Source organism: Bos indicus, chromosome 9, assembly GCF_029378745.1.
Source record: "Bos indicus isolate NIAB-ARS_2022 breed Sahiwal x Tharparkar chromosome 9, NIAB-ARS_B.indTharparkar_mat_pri_1.0, whole genome shotgun sequence".
NCBI classification, from domain to species: Eukaryota; Metazoa; Chordata; class Mammalia; order Artiodactyla; family Bovidae; genus Bos; species Bos indicus.
Window position 1 is genome coordinate 81,942,628 of NC_091768.1, and position 16,345 is coordinate 81,958,972.

General features: G+C 38.5%; 1 protein-coding gene across 10 annotated transcripts in view; it reads left to right on the forward strand.

Annotated features, from left to right (window-relative positions):
- The window catches only part of UTRN (utrophin), a 557,788-nt gene that overhangs the window by 137,936 nt on the left and 403,507 nt on the right, over positions 1-16,345 (forward strand). For all 10 annotated transcript variants that reach the window (XM_070795583.1, XM_070795587.1, XM_070795585.1 and 7 more), the window contains 8 exons: positions 3,431-3,634; positions 5,065-5,246; positions 6,093-6,243; positions 7,882-8,001; positions 10,193-10,294; positions 13,540-13,647; positions 13,927-14,106; positions 15,269-15,438. In XM_070795583.1, the coding sequence (XP_070651684.1) occupies positions 3,431-3,634; positions 5,065-5,246; positions 6,093-6,243; positions 7,882-8,001; positions 10,193-10,294; positions 13,540-13,647; positions 13,927-14,106; positions 15,269-15,438 (1,217 nt within the window). The remainder of the gene's footprint in view (positions 1-3,430; positions 3,635-5,064; positions 5,247-6,092; positions 6,244-7,881; positions 8,002-10,192; positions 10,295-13,539; positions 13,648-13,926; positions 14,107-15,268; positions 15,439-16,345) is intronic.

Below are 16,345 nucleotides of genomic sequence, written 5' to 3' on the forward strand. Positions count from 1 at the left end.
GCTGACACCATCATGCGCATGTAATGGAAAACCACAACTTTACTGATTTTACTTTTTAAAAGGGAAAAAGTATGTTTCATATAGCAAGGCTGGAGTTTGGGCCTAGGATAGTCATGCTTTTGCATAACATGCTGTTTGATTAAGAGCAAGTGTATTAGGAAGTTTGGGATTGACATGTACACAATGCTGTATTTAAAATGGATAACCTACTGTGTAGCACAGGGAACTCTGCTCAATATTCACTAATAATCTAACTGGGAAAAGAATTTTAGAAAGACTATAGATACGTGTGTGTGTGTATATGTCAGAGTATGTGTTAGTCGCTCAGACGTGTCTGACTGTTTATGACACCATAGACTGGAGCCCACCAGACTCCTCTGTCCTCAGATTCTCCAGGCAAGAATACTGGAGTGGGTTCCCATTCCCTTCTCCAGGGCGTCTTCCCAACCTAGGGATTAAACCCAGATTTCCTGCATTGCCGGTGGCTTCTTTTACTGTCTGAGCTACCAGGGAAGCCCAGATACATGTATATGTATAACTGAATAATGAAAAAGAGCAGTGTATTGATATTAAACTCTTCATTTGCATGCTTTCATTAATGCCTTAGAAGTTGAATTAAGTTAACGGAAGAAATATGATGTGGTCAAGTTGTAATCATCTACTCTTTGACGTATCTTGCTATCTTTTACTTTTCAACGAACGCTAATAGCCCGCCTTCCTCTCTTTCTCTTTCTACAGATATATGCTTAGAGCATTAGGTGATCAGTAAATAATTCCTGAATTTCTCTTGAAATTGATCTCTCAGTCAAAAATCTCCTCTTGAATTTGAATGAATACCTTCTGACACTTGCAGTCAGATAACGCCTTCCATTTTCCACCTCATAGATCCTAGTGCCTATCTTAATAACCTTTAGCTGGTCACTAAGTTTCCTAGTTCTCAGATATCTTCATTAGAATATGGAAGTTTGGTACTAAATGATCTCCAGGATCATGCTGGCTTTCCAGTTTCAGAGTTTTAGGTCCAGAACTTAACTCATTTTTCCTTCTCTCTCTTTGGCATCATCTGTCTCCTAATTATCCAGTGTTGCATCTATGGGCTCACTGATTCACTGTTTTTAGCTCCTGCATGTCATTTACCGGGTCCCTTTGGAGTCTTCCTTCAAAATAATTGGGGTGTGTTTACTTTCTGTTCCAGCTTTCTCTACAGCTACCTCTTGTAGTTTACAAGACCCAGCCCACTGCCGCAACTCTTCTCAGGCCAGTGCACTCCAGTCACGGTGGACTTCTCCTCTCCTTCCCCCAGATTCTTGTACCTGTGGGCTGATCTCCATGAAACGCTCCTCCACCCACTGTTTACATGGCAAGCTTCCCATCTTTCCTCAGTTTCAATGGAACTTTTTCAGAGAAGACTTCCCCGATTAACCTAATTGAAATCCGGCCCTACACACACACACTCACTCACTCTGTTTCTCGCTGTCACAGTATTTTTACAAACTATGTTAAGAATTTTCAATTGTATCTTAAAAGCATTGAGAAAGCAGTGAAAGATTTTAAGCAGGGAAGTCTTAGGATATAATTGCATTTTTGCAAACATCATTCCGGCTGCTCTGTGAGAAGTGGATGGTGGAGGTAGACGTCTGGATAGTAACAGGGAACTGAAGACACTGGTGATCAGGCTGTTGTAGTGCTGAAGTCAAATGACAGTTGTGAAGATGGAAAGACCTGGATGGGTTTGAGATAAATTTTGAAGGTAGGAATTCTTATCCATATTAAATGTAGGAGGGGAAAGAAAAAGAGGAACCATGTCTGGCCCCCTGGTGTTTAGCTGGAGGAGTTAAGTGCACGGAGGAGCCATTTACTGAAATGGGAAGCTCGGAGAGGTTTGGGGGAAAAAATGAAGGGTTTGAATATTGACAAGGTTTGATATGCCTATGAAAAATTGAAGTGGAAATGTTAAGGAAGGTGGGACATAGGAGTTTGGGACGAGAAATATAAAGGTAATAGGATATATTAATAGAGGGTTCTTGAAATCTAATAGCAATGGATGAAACCTTGCAGGCCAAGTACATAAGGAGAATTAAAAAAGGGCCTGGACTTAATTTTGAGGAGCTTCAGTACTTACATGTTGGCAAATGCTTTTGAACTAGGAGAAGAACCAAGGTGGTGTTATTAAAGCAGGGAAAGGAGAACTTCGAGAGGGTGGGGACAGGTCAGATGTATAGAATGCCCTGGGAGCTTAAGAAACAGAAGGTGACCAGACTTCTGGGTTTGCTTTAAACAGTTTTGGCTTATGTATGTTGTTCTAGCACTTTGGTTATAAAAAATGTTCTGGTTTTGTGTTCATTACATGATCATCCTGAAGATGATGCTAGAAGAATGTATTTGTCATTGAGAAGGTTATTGGTAGCAGTGGCAAAATACTTTCCAGGTGTGTGGTAGGGACCAAGACCTGATCAGCATGAAAGGGAGTGTTAACAAAAGCAGTTGCGAAATACATGACCTTTTCTTATGTTGTTTTCTATACATGTTTGTATGTTTCAGATACATGAAAGTTGTGGATGAGAGGTGAAAAGGTAGAGACAGGCTATAAGCAAATTTTAAAGAACTTTGCTCTGGAAGGGAACTAGTGAATGAGATAGGTGGTTAGTTTGGTTATACAATTCTGAAGTATATAAGAAAATACTCCATTGCTTAGAAGGAGCTTGGAATAACTTATTCCACAGGCTCTTAAAAACAAACAAACAAACAAACAAAAAAAAACAGCTAGTAAACTAGAGGGCTACTGCCTCAGAAAAATATCATCAGTACAGTAGCCTGTATATGTATGGCTGTCTTTTAGTGTCTGAAATGCAATGCTAAGATGCTATTCAGTAAAAGCAATTTAACAAGGGTTCTAATTGCTCTCTTTAAATGACATCTACCCTTTCAAGGTCCACCATGTTCCAGATCCTCTGTGAAACGTCCTGATCTATCCCTTGATGAATTCAAATAACATCCCTTGTTAGACCCATGGAATTTATAACTTTGTTAAGAGCCTTTTTATTTTTGTTTAGAAGTGATTCATGTGGGTTATTTGTCTTTTCCCAACTATATACTCTGGGAGATAGTGAAGGACAGGGAAGCTTGGTGTGCTGCAGTCCATGGGGTTGCAAAAAGTTGGACAGGACTGAGCGACTGAATAATAACAGCTATATTAGAGTATGTCTGAGTATGGAATCCATGAGTGATACAGCTTTTGTACTCTTTGCCATCCTGGCATGAATAAATGCTTTCTGACTAGTTCACAGCATTGCTCACCCAGCTCCTGAGAGTCCAACAGATGCCTTAAGACACAGTGGTGTTTTACCTTGGGTCTCCATCCAGTGTGCCTTTGTTGAACACCTTCTGGTCTTCACGATGCTTGTGGATTTTCTTGGATTTGTTTTCATAGAGCTCGGCACCAGAGGAGGAGCAAGAGAGTCCCCGAGCTGAAACCCCCAGCACTGTCACGGAGGTTGATATGGATCTAGACACCTATCAGATAGCACTGGAGGAAGTGCTGACCTGGTTGCTTTCTGCCGAGGACACTTTTCAGGAGCAGGATGACATTTCTGATGATGTGGAAGAAGTCAAAGACCAGTTTGCAACCCATGAAGTAAGTAATCTGTAGCTGATGAACAGGAGTATGTGCCATGGTGCCTGTGTCTTAATCAGGAGATGCACCCTGATATATATTGTTTACTGAATTCTGCTCCACAGAAATTTCATGGCATTATTTGAGAACTTCAGTTCAGTTCAGTTCAGTTGCTCAGTTGTGTCTAACTCTTTGCGACCCCATGGACTGCAGCACACCAGGCCTCCCCGTCCATCACCAACTCCCGGAGCTTACTCAAACTCATGGCCATTGAGTCGGTGATGCCATCCAACCATCTCATCCTCTGTCGTCCCTTTCTCCTGCCTTCAATCTTTCCCAGCATCAGAGTCTTTTCAAATGAGTCAGTTCTTTGCATCAGGTGGCCAAGGTATTGGAGCTTCAGCTTTAGCATCAGTCCTTCTAATGAATGTTCAGGACTGATTTCCTTTAGGATGAATTGGTTGGATCTCCTTGCAGTCCAAGGGAGACTCAAGAGTTTTCTCTTAGACCACAATTCAAAAACATCAATTCTTTGGCACTCAGCTTTCTTTATAGTCCAACTCTCACATTCATACATGACTACTGGAAAAACCATAACTTTGACTAGGTGGACCTTTGTTGGCAAAGTAATGTCTCTGCTTTACACTTTTTTTTTTTGTGGAAGACTTAAGATTTTTAAATAGGGCTTCATTATAAAACTGGCGTGCGTGATTAACTCTATGTTGGAATTAAATTTTGGATTTTGGTCTTACCATAATTTGTAGATTCAGTGGAGCCACTGACAAAAATCAGCGCTTTAGTACTGCTCGTTTTGGAAGTGTATTATTATAGTTAAGACATAAAATGGCTAATCAGTACACCAAGTCTTTAAATTTTGAATGCTCCCTAGGAAGTGGTTATTTTTATTTGTTATATGATTAAACAAACTTGTATCCAGTATTCTTGTATACTTTTATATAATGAAAATTTCCTACTATTTCAGGAATATATTGCTTTGTAGTGATTGGGTTATGTGAAGAATTCTTTTGATTAAGTAGTTTTTTGGTGGTATGTTAATTGACAGGTTTTATTTGCTATTTTGGTTTGAAAATAATACAAATGGTCATTTTATTTAAGCAAGTCCTTTTGGGCGAGCGTGGTGTTTTATTTATTATATCTTCTCTTAGTTCCATGTTAATGATCTATCAGTCGCATAATCAGCATTGACATAAAAATAGCTCGTGTTATCAGATATAATATGGTCCTCTTTGATCTTATCTTTTTCCTTAGGTCAGCTGCTTATTTCCTATATTCAGAGCTTACAGAAAAGTGGATCAAAGTCTGCTTTATTTGAAGTCTGCATGGTTACTTTTTTCTCCCCCCACAGCATTGATATTTAGGCATTAACAATTTATTAAGATTTGCTTTTCTTCAATGAGCAGCTCATAGATCATAACGATGTACCTTCCCAGGCTTTTATGATGGAACTGACGGCTCACCAGAGCAGCGTGGGGAACGTCTTGCAGGCAGGAAACCAACTGATAACACAAGGAACTCTGACAGATGAAGAGGAGTTTGAGATTCAGGAACAAATGTCCCTGCTGAATGCCAGATGGGAGGCGCTCAGGGTCGAAAGTATGGACAGACAGTCCCGGTGAGTGGAGGCCCGGGAGTGAACACTGCTGCAAGATGGGGCCTAGTTGTTTTCTTTAAAAAAATTTTTTTAAATTTTTATTGAGTTTGTTACAATATTGCTTCTGCTGTTTATGTTCTGTTTTTCTGTCCACAAGGCTTGTGGGATCTTAGTTCCCTGAGCAGGGATTGAACCCTTACCTTCTGCATTAGAAGGTGAAGTCTTAACCACTGAAAGTCCCAGTTGCCCACTTTAACACAACTAAAAGTCCGCATGTCTGTGGGAACTTGCCTTGTCAAATTTTGACTCTTTTCTGTATGTAGCATTGCTGGAATTTTTATGATCTTTATTTCCCCTTTGATATGTTAACCAAATGAAAAGGTAAAAGTGGCCATACAGAAATCAGCAAAAAAAGGGCAAAGACATTGTATGTGGACTTTGCAGTATTAAAGCTGGCTAACCACCAACTCTGACATGAAGATAGGGCTATGTTTTATTTATCTAGAACTCCCTTTTGTAACCTTTTTTAAGAGTACAGTTCATTTTATTTCGTGTATTGTATGTTAAGGAGCAAACTATTCCACTGCAATTTCCACCTATTTAATAGGCAGGAATTCCTGATTAAAGAAACAATGATTCTGATACAAATAGAGGGTGCTGTTATTTGCATTTTTGGAGTGCATTTAATTGACTGCATTTAGGAAGAAAATAAGTTTTTTGCTGGTTTCTATATTTAAAGACTAAATGTTGCTTTAAAAGGTTAGACAAGAGTGTGTTCCCTGCCCCGTTTCCTTGATGCCTGGAGTGTGTGTTTGCCTTTGCAAAGGGAAGAAGGAGTAGGGATAACGCTCTGCTCCCCTTGGACAGGTTGCACGATGTCCTCATGGAACTCCAGAGGAAACAGCTACAGCAGCTGTCCGCCTGGTTAACGCTCACAGAAGAACGCATTCAAAAGATGGAAACTTGCCCCCTGGATGATGACTTAAAATCCCTGCAAAAGCTGCTGGAAGATCATAAAGTAAATCTGGCTCATATTTCTTTTATACCTTATCAAATATGAAAAAGCAGCACTTAGAATTCTCAGGGGTTGATGGCGTCTATCGTTAGCACAGAGCTGGGACACTCCTTCAGTGCACTCTTGTATTCAGTAACTTGCAGGGTGCAGTGCATAGGGATGTGGGTTTTCTGAGCCAGGGATGAAAACGCAGGTCAAATTTTATATGGGTATATAGAGGTTTGTTATGGAGAAGGAAATGACAACCCACTCCAGTGTTCTTGCCTGGAGAATCCCAGGGACGGGGGAGCCTGGTGGGCTGCTGTCTATGGGGTCACACAGAGTCGGACACGACTGAAGTGACTTAGCAGCAGCAGCAGCAGCAGCAGCAGAGATTTGTTGTGAAAGTACATAGTGTCCATAAGATTCTCAAAGTTTTTTTTTGTTTTTTGGACTCATGAGTGGTTAAGAACCCTAGTCCATTGCATGAATGCAACGTGTTGGGAAATAAGGAAACCCTCAGATTGGTCTGTTCATAATCCTTCCAGGAAAGCTATTGCTTCTTTTCCTAGGTGAGGATTCATGAGTTTTGTGAGTGGTTTGAAAAGTGAAAGTTGCTCAGTTGTTTCCAACTCTTTGTGACCCCATGGACTGTACAGCCCATGAAATTCTTCAGGCCAGAATACTGGAGTGGGTAGCCTTTCCCTTCTCCAGGGGATCTTCCCAACTCAGAGATCGAACCCAGGTCTCCTGCATTGCGGACAGATTCTTTACCAGCTGAGTCACAAGGGAAGTTCAAGAATACTGCAGTGGGTAGATTATCCCTTCTCCAGGGGATCTTCCTAACCCAGGAATCCAACTGGGGTCTCCTGCACTGCAGGTGGATTCTTTACCAACTTAGCTATGAGGGAGGTCACAAATTTAGGAGATAACTTTTCATAGTCAAGGAAAGGTAGAGTAAAATAGCTTCTCTGCAAAGTGTTTGAAGAATTTTATTTCTCAATGAAATAACTAGATAAATGGGTAAATTAAGCTTTAAGGATACATTAAACACAAAAACTCAAGGCAGTTGACAACACTATCGGTAGTATTTGAATAAATTACCTATATACCTAAATATATGTCTTGTGACCTGGCATTCTCTTCCCATGGAAGAGGTAGGAAGAAAATTGTCTGTATACCCCAGTTGCTTTCCTGGGTAACGAATCAGAACAGCTTCTGACTATTAAATCACATTTGACTTATGTCACTTTATACAGTGCTGTACTAGATAAAATGATCTCTGACTTTGTGTATTTAAATTTGGAACTTTTTTGATTTAATGATTCTATATTCTTAATTCCTACTGTATGCACTAAACTTGATTATGTGACACCTTTTCTCTTATTCTTTCAGCCAAAACTTGGAATAAAAATAATAAAAGTGATGACATCACATTTGCAGTCTGTTATGACATTGCATTTTCAAATTGCTTTGGTTCATAATGAAATGTAAAGATATATAATGGGTTTGTTTCCTTAGGAGAACACTTAGGCTAATGGTTGGAAATTTAAAACAGGATGCCTCATTAAGTGTCCTTAATTACTATTGACAACTGGGTAGATTTTAAATATGTAAATGGGAAAGAGTAGACATAATGGTTTATCTGAATTTTTTCTCTAGAGTTTGCAGAATGATCTTGAGGCTGAACAAGTGAAAGTGAATTCCCTGACTCACATGGTGGTGATTGTTGATGAAAACAGTGGCGAGAGTGCTACAGCTATTTTGGAAGATCAATTACAGGTAAGGACTTATAAAGTAGGATAGTGCTAAGGCACCTGGGGTCTGAGCCTCAGTCACACATTGTTCCTATTCTTCATGTTCAGTCTGTTTATTTAGGTTAGTAAAACCATCTTCTTTAGGTTGTACTTCCCAGCTGGGGTTCCACAGCATGGGGGTTTATAGGAGAACCAAGGTATCATTCATTTACTTCAGCCTTTGGGTGTATGAACAAGATTTTGAAGCTCAAGAACTGATCCCAACAAATGATCCACAGCCTTCTTGCCCAGAATCAGTTGATGAATTTGTTAAAATGCATATTTCTGGGCCTCACTGGGAGTGGGGCCAGTGAATATGTAAAAAAATGTCAAGTTTGAGAATTTCAGTCATGTAGGATTTAATATCCCTGTTTCTTTAGTAGATCAATATGTAAATGTCAGCATCAGTTTTGGGAACCCCAACAACTTGCTTCTTTTTGCTCAGTGACTATAGTGTACGCTTACAAGTCTTTATAAAGAGAGTTTTTGGTACAGTTGACTCTTAAACACATGGGGTTTGGGGCACTGACCTCTCAAGCAGTCAGAAATCCTAGTATAATTTTTACTTCCCCAAAACTTAACTAACAATAGCCTGTTGTTGACTGGAAGTTGTACTGGTAACAAATAGTCCATTAGAACATATTTTGTATGTTATATACGTATCTACAGTACTCTTGCCTGGAAAATCCCATGGATGGAGGAGCCTAGTAGGCTGCAGTCCATGGGGTCGCTAAGAGTCAGACACGACTGAACGACTTCACTTTCACTTTTCACTTTCATGCATTGGAGAAGGAAATGGCAACCCACTCCAGTATTCTTGCCTGGAGAATTGCTCCCCCAGGGACGGGGGAGCCTGGTGGGCTGCCATCTGTGGGGTCACACAGAGTCGGACACGACTGAAGTGACTTAGCAGCAGCACAGATATTTTATGCATTCCTGAATTTTTAACTTTTTCTTAATTTTTTTTTTGATATTTCTAGGCTGTGTGGTTCATCTTCATTTCAAATTTTTGTCACAAATCTTCAAAATTTTTTCCTATGTATTTATTGAAAAAAATCCAAGTATGAGTGGACCCGCCCAATTGTTCAAGGGTCAGCTGTATTTTATTTGAACTTGGATTACCTGATATAATGTTGCCAGGTGATGATTTCAGTAACTTTCAGTTGATGATTTTTAGTAACTATAAATTATCATATGGAATTCTTTTTCTTTTGCAACATTTAAAACTGGGCAGTGGTTTTGAGATTTTGGTGCAACAGTATTTAGTTTTTACAGTAATCGTAGAGGTAGGCATTCATGTCTTGTCTATTTAACAGTGAGGGTATTCATAGTGGTTGAGTGAAGGCCCCGAGGTTTAAATAGGCAATGAGTTTTCAGGCGGAGATGAGAGATCTCTCTTCTGGCTCTACGTTCTCTACTTTTGCGCAATGCAAAGCCTATTTTGATAATACAAATAAAATAATATAATATGCATTAAATAATTCTTGCTTATAGGTAAGTAATGAAGAAACAAAACAGAATTTGTTAATCATTATTTATAAAGTGGTAATAAAGTAATTAGTTGGGAAAGTCATCATGAAGATTGATTTTTTTAAATGTATCAAATTTATTGATTTAGTCTTGCTAATACTTATAATATTCTGTTGCTGTTTGGTGGAATTTTCTGTGTATCATGCAATATAAACAGAACAAATCGAAACAGTTTTTTTTTTCCGTAATTTTTGGTACTACCGATGAAGATTGTCTTGGCATGTAAAAATGGTTAAGAAATGAGCCACGCACTGAATTTTGTCTTAATTATAGCCTGAAAAAATGGAAGCCTTGAAAGTAGATACGTTTGCTGTATTTTGAAGGTGTATGTGAAACTGTCAAATTCTCATATAAAAGCCACAATAAAATAGAAAAGAGCTGGAGTTTGAAGTAAAAAGTTACAAGATAGAGTTCCAGTTGTGCCATATTCTAACTGTGTAATATGAAATAGTTAAATTCTATGGAAATTAGTTTGTCTTATCTATAATTTTATAGAATTCATCTGTTTTATTTAAAGCAACATTCATAATATTTTTCATAATTACTACTCTGTAATAAAGAACAATGGATGTCAAGAATTTCTTTAAGGATTGTGATAACTATCCCTTCAGGCTTTGTTGATGAAGGATCGGTTTTTCCTTTTCTAGAAACTCGGTGAACGCTGGACGGCTGTGTGCCGATGGACTGAAGAACGCTGGAATAGGTTACAGGAAATCAACATTTTGTGGCAGGAATTATTGGAAGAACAGGTATGAAGCTGTATACATAATGGGCAAAATACATGGTGAACAGTAACCATCATTCATTATTGCATTTGAATAAATCACTTATATTTCTTCAGAACGAAAATTTATAATTATTTATTATGTTAAAAGTCAGATTTCAGTCCATTATGCAGTTTCTTCATAGCGATTGCATTATAAATGAGCTCTATTGTAATAACAATTTGACCTTGCTCATTAGTTAGATTAGTTTTTAGATGTGCTAGTTTTAGGATTTACTTGACATAATTTTTACTGCATTTGTGTTGGATAATGTATTTGGACTTGTAGCCATACAGCCTAGTGTATGGCTTGTGCTCAGTACATAATGATAAATGAATCCACTCAGTATTTTGTGAACTTTAAACCTGCGATTTTTAATCAGAATAACTGCTGAAATTAACAGGAAAAATATTATTTAGCAACACCGATGATTGAACACGTAGCTAATTTTTTTCCACCAAGGATTAACATAGAAAATGAACCTTTGGTGCAAAGCTGCCACTTAGAGTTTTCAGTCTGATTGGTGGCCTTTTGCCCATCTCCATCCTTCCAGAAAAGCAACCATCAAAACAGAATACAAATAAGCAAGACTTTTCTTCAAAATGCCAAAGAGTTGTGGTGTAGAAAATAAACAGATACTCTGTTCCCACATCCCAGGGTTCACTGTGATTCTTTTAAATGCCTTTTATTTCCATCCACAAAAAGCAGCTATATTCTTTTCATGGGATAAATGTATGCTGTTTTGTGATTTACTAAATATGGTGGCAGAGAGAACTCTTAAAAAGCAGGTTGCAAAATTTGTCCCCATGTAAATTGTAAGCTACTGCCACCTGCCCTCAATCTTTGGCCAGAATTTTCCTCTTAAGAATTGCATGATAGACCTGATTCTGATTTCTGAAATGTTTACATTTTGCTTTACAAAGGTTTAAATTTACTTATCTTTTCTTCAGGCCAAAAAGTCACATAGAATAATTGAAATTTAACTTCATTAATGATTGTAGGAGACTGATTGCTAGGGAACCATTGTGTTACTCTTCTTAAAATAATTTAAAATTCAGAAAGAATCAAAATTTGGTAATCACAAATATTTAAAAATAGAGAGTGGCTAGGATTTTGGCCATTTATTATGTTAGGTTTAAAACTGACCTTTGAATGGCCTTCTGTTAATGATATGGAAGGAGAAATCTTGTTAAAATGTAGAAACGAAGCCAACATTGGTACTTAATTGATAATTTGTTGTTACAGAGAATAAGACCAATCAACTGTGTCTGAATTAAACAGTCTTTCAAGGGATTATTGTTCACTTAGTTGCAGAGGCTTTAAGATAGTTAGAAATGGGCTCTGAGAATTAGTTCAAAATTTCTCCAGCATGAGCCAAGTGTGACCAGCTGGATATTCTGTGATTGACTTTAACCTACCCTTCCAAACTTTCCCTCTGTCCTTTCATGTACTCAGTGTTCAAATCCTGAATTCCCAGTTTGTAGCTCATTCCAAGACTGCCGTGGCCTTGTGGCCATGCAGTGTAGTGCTTCTTCTCAATGCAGAGCAGTGCTACTTCTTTTCAGTGCTGTATTCTCAATGCATGGTCCATGGTAGATTCCTGATGGGTTTTGTATTGTTTTCATTTTTTTTGAAAGAGCAAACTAGTTTTCTAGTCTCTGTGTTTTTGTTTAAGTGTGGCATCTGCCTTGAAATGTCTTTTTGCCTATCTGTTTTTAAGTTCTCCCCACCTGTTACCAACTCTTTTGAGTCCAGCTCCTACGAGGGCCCTCTTGCCTAGTGATATTTGAGCCCATAGAATGAAACTGTCTGGTTCAGAAGCAAAGGAGAATTTTATTCTTTGATGAAAGAATGGAAAGGAGTGAGCTTGCGCTCTAGTCAGTGCTCTCCCTGGCAGTCAGTCATTGGTGGGGCTGATTTAGAGGATTCCTGTTGGCGGGAGGGGGCAGAGCTCTTTGGCTCCAGATCACAGTGCCAGGTGCAGCCTCTCTATACCTGTCGCCGCCATCTTGGACTGAGGCATCCCACACAGCACTTGTGCACACAGGCTGCCCAGTTGAGGTGTTGGGCACAGTAACTCTCCTCTGGGAACACTAATCCATCCTGTTAGGTGTGAGGGCTTTGCACACTGCCCCCTATAAGCAAGTGAAGCTAGACTAAACCCAAAAGAGGTCAGACCATGTCACCTAGATTCCACCTTATTTTTCCCAGTATCCCAGTGGACTTTGCCAGTGACATATCCATCAGGGACCATGAAGTCATTTATGAACTCCCTCTCCCTCCCCCACTGTTTCAAAACTGGAAGCAGTCTCTTTGTGGTGTCTGCACTTTCTATCTGGTGCCATGGGTATTTTTGTGGTAACTCTTACTACATTGAGGACAGAATTCATATTTACATTATTTTCTTAATATTTGTCCTTTTCTGAGTGAAATATAAAGGCAGAGAATGGTTGTTAAATAAACTGATAAATCAAACTTGAGAAAGAGTTGACTCCAAACACACAACCAAGAATTGTCCACCTCAACTCTATAGAAGAAAGTTTCTGTGGTAAATACTACATTTTGAGAAAAATTATATTAAGGCAGCCATTTTTTTTTATCCCTCCTTCAAATTTATCTCTTTACTAAATATCTGATGTCTAAAAGACATGCATTGTTAGCTAATGAAGTTTAAAGATTTTCATATTGGCTTTGGAGTAGCCTCAGGCTTCCTCTTCTAATCATAACTGCTGTTGAATCTGGAGCATTAGTGTGGTTGTCCTGCAAGATACGTGGAAAATTCATCAGCTTTGGGGTGTGGGTCTGTGATGTGGCTCTGCAGTTTACAAGCCATGTAACTTGACTTTTCTCTCTTTTTTGCCTAACAGAGGGACTGAGAAAAGAAAATCTCTGACCTTCCCTCGGCATCTGGAGAGTTATAATTCTTTTGGAGACTTGGATAGTTGGATTTAGCCTTTTAGAGCCATCAGCCTCCCTGAGAATTAGGTTTAATTTTCCAGGTTTGGGGTTAATTTTAGGTTGATCAGTTGCAAATCTGTGAAGGGTTATATCTTAAGCAAAGATATCTTTCCGAGTTTTTTATGCCTCAGGCTTAGGGGTTTGAAATCCTTCTTCTCCCAGATGTGGATAAAGCTTCCAGTAACATAAAAATAAGAGATTTTAGAACTTGATTGAGTTGAACTACCAAATGATTCCCTAAATATATTTCTAACTTTGGTTATTATTCGCAGTGCTTGTTGAAAGCATGGTTAACTGAAAAAGAAGAATCTTTAAATAAAGTCCAGACGAGCAACTTCAAAGACCAAAAGGAACTAAGCGTCAGTGTTCGACGACTGGCTGTAAGTGATGTTGCTGTCAGCACCTCTCTTGTGAGCCTATGATATCTTAGTGTTTTATGTCAATGGTTGATAGAATGTAGTGAGTGAATTCATTTCCCTAACACTAGAATGCTGCTCTGCAATGATCTAAAACCAGAAGTCTTATGTTTTAGCTTTAGGGAATTAAAGCAGGTAAATTTTACTCTAAAATACAGAGGTTTACATTTTCTGACGGGGGAACAGGAAGATACGTTCCTGTTTAAAGTGATTCAGTGATCTAATACATATCTGAAATACTAGATTTTGAAGGAAGACATGGAAATGAAGCGCCAAGCTTTGGATCAACTGAGTGAGATTGGCCAGGATGTGGGTCAATTACTTGATAATCCTAAGACATCCAAGAAGATCAACAGGGACTCAGAGGAGCTGACTCAGAGGTGGGATTCCTTGGTTCAGAGATTAGAAGATTCCTCCAACCAGGTACCTATGCTTTGGGAATACTTTGTGCCATTAAGTAGAAATTATACATTCAGGTTTGTTTTAGTGTTGGTGTAATAAAAGTAGTAGTTAAACTAAAAAGTTGTTTTTTTATACCTGGTTAACTGTAAAATTGAAAAATTGACATGTATTTTCTTTAGTTTTCTAAAGTGAATTTTAACAGACCTTAAAAAACTTCTGATATCCAGTCATTCAACCATTAGTAACTGGTAACACTTAGACATGATCTTTGTGCTCAGTCACTCAGTTGTGACCTTGTTAGGCTCCTCTGTCCATGGGATTTACCAGGTAAGAATACTGGAGTTGCCATTTCCTTCTCAAAAATGATTTTTTCATCTTAAGTAATTTTATAAATTAAAAAAATATTTTAGCATCTTGATCAAAAATAACACTGGTTTGTACATGAATATTTAGAGCAGCAAAATTCACAACAACCAAAAAGTGAAACAACCCATACATCCATCAATAGATATATGGATGGACAAAATGTGGTGTATTCATACAATGGAATATTATTGTGTGCTGTGTGCCAAGTCACGAAGTCATGTCCCACCCTTTGCGACCCTGTGGACTGTAGCCTTCTAGGTTCCTCTGTCTGTGGGATTCTTTAGGCAAGAATACTGGATTGGGTTGCCATTTCCTACTTCAGGGGATGTTCCTGACCCAGAGATCAAACCTGCATCTCTTACATTTCCTGTGTTGGCAGGCAAGTTCCTTACCACCACTGCCACCTGGGAATATTATTAAGTAATAATAAAATAATGTACCAATATATGATACAACAGAGATGAACCCCTGAAAACATTGTGCTAAGTAAAAGTAGCTGGTCACAAGGTTAATGTACTGATTCTATTAATACATGACATATCCAGAATAGGCAAATCTGTAGAGACAGAAAGGAGATTAGTCATTTCTAGGGGCAAGAGGGAGAGAAGGATGGGAGTGACTGTTACTGGGTATGGGATTTCCTTTTGAAATGATAAGCCTTATTCTGGAATTAGAAAGTGGGCATGGTTGCACAACAACTCTGAATGTATAGATGACCATGGGATCATATGTTTTCCAAGGGAGAATTTTATGGCTTGTGAATTATATTTCAATAAAGCTGTTGTAAAACATTAAACCTGGTTGATTTTTATTTCAGGTAACTCAGGCTGTTGCAAAGCTGGGAATGTCCCAGATTCCTCAGAAGGATCTTTTAGAGACGGTTCGCCTAAGAGAACAAGTAACTACAAAAAGGTCTAAGCAAGAGCTGCCTCCTCCTCCTCCCCCAAAGAAGAGACAGATCCCTGTGGATTTGGAAGCTAAAAAAAAGTGAGAACTATTTTGCACATGATATATTAATATTTTGTGCTCGGTACTTATTTTGTACTGATCACTAATCATATGCAAATTTAAACATAATTATTGTAATGGAAATTCAACTACTGAACCACTCACTACCTCTCAGTCTTCTGAATATTCCACTTTATACTGGTTAAGCATCTAAGTCATCTGGATTTTATTTATCTTTGGTTCATTTGGTAGAACTGTGTGCCTGTAGCCTTCATGGACAGAACATATCGTTTCCTTAGTTCTTTCTTTCCCATCATTTACTGTGGGTGGATATAATTGTCCACGATCCTTTGTTTATTCTTTCTTCCACTGTCACAGTTCCTACAGTTTTGCTTTAGATCTATCTCCTTATTCTTTGTGACTCTCCTTCTTCTTACCTTTAAAAGAAACTTAATTAAGGGAAGTAATTCCTTTAGATCTTTCTCTTTTCCTTCCCTTGCTGTCTTCATGTCTTCTTTCTTTCCTTGTTAATTCTTTTGTTTTAGTAACAGATTCTTCATGTTACCAAAGATCCATCTTTGGTAAAATTTGTTTCATTTTCTGACTCAAAAGAAACTCAGGATCTTTACAAGAGGAACAGTCATATCTGGCATGCATTGAGCTTTCACTAGTGTTGAATCTTCTGCAGCGCTTTCCTATGGGCCAGGGACCATGCTCACCGGCCCTGGAACAGATAGTCTCAGAGCAGCCCTTGAATACTGCTGTTTTCATGCCCTTTGACAGTAGAATTCCAGTGCTTGGGTACATGGGCAGTTACTTTTGCCTGAATAAAAATAATATGATTTCCCCAATTCAGCTTTTGTTAGACAAAGCAGGATTGCAGTTTTACCTGTTGACTTTAGTTTTGGTAATAAGGCTGCGTTCCTGCATCCTAACAGCATCTCCT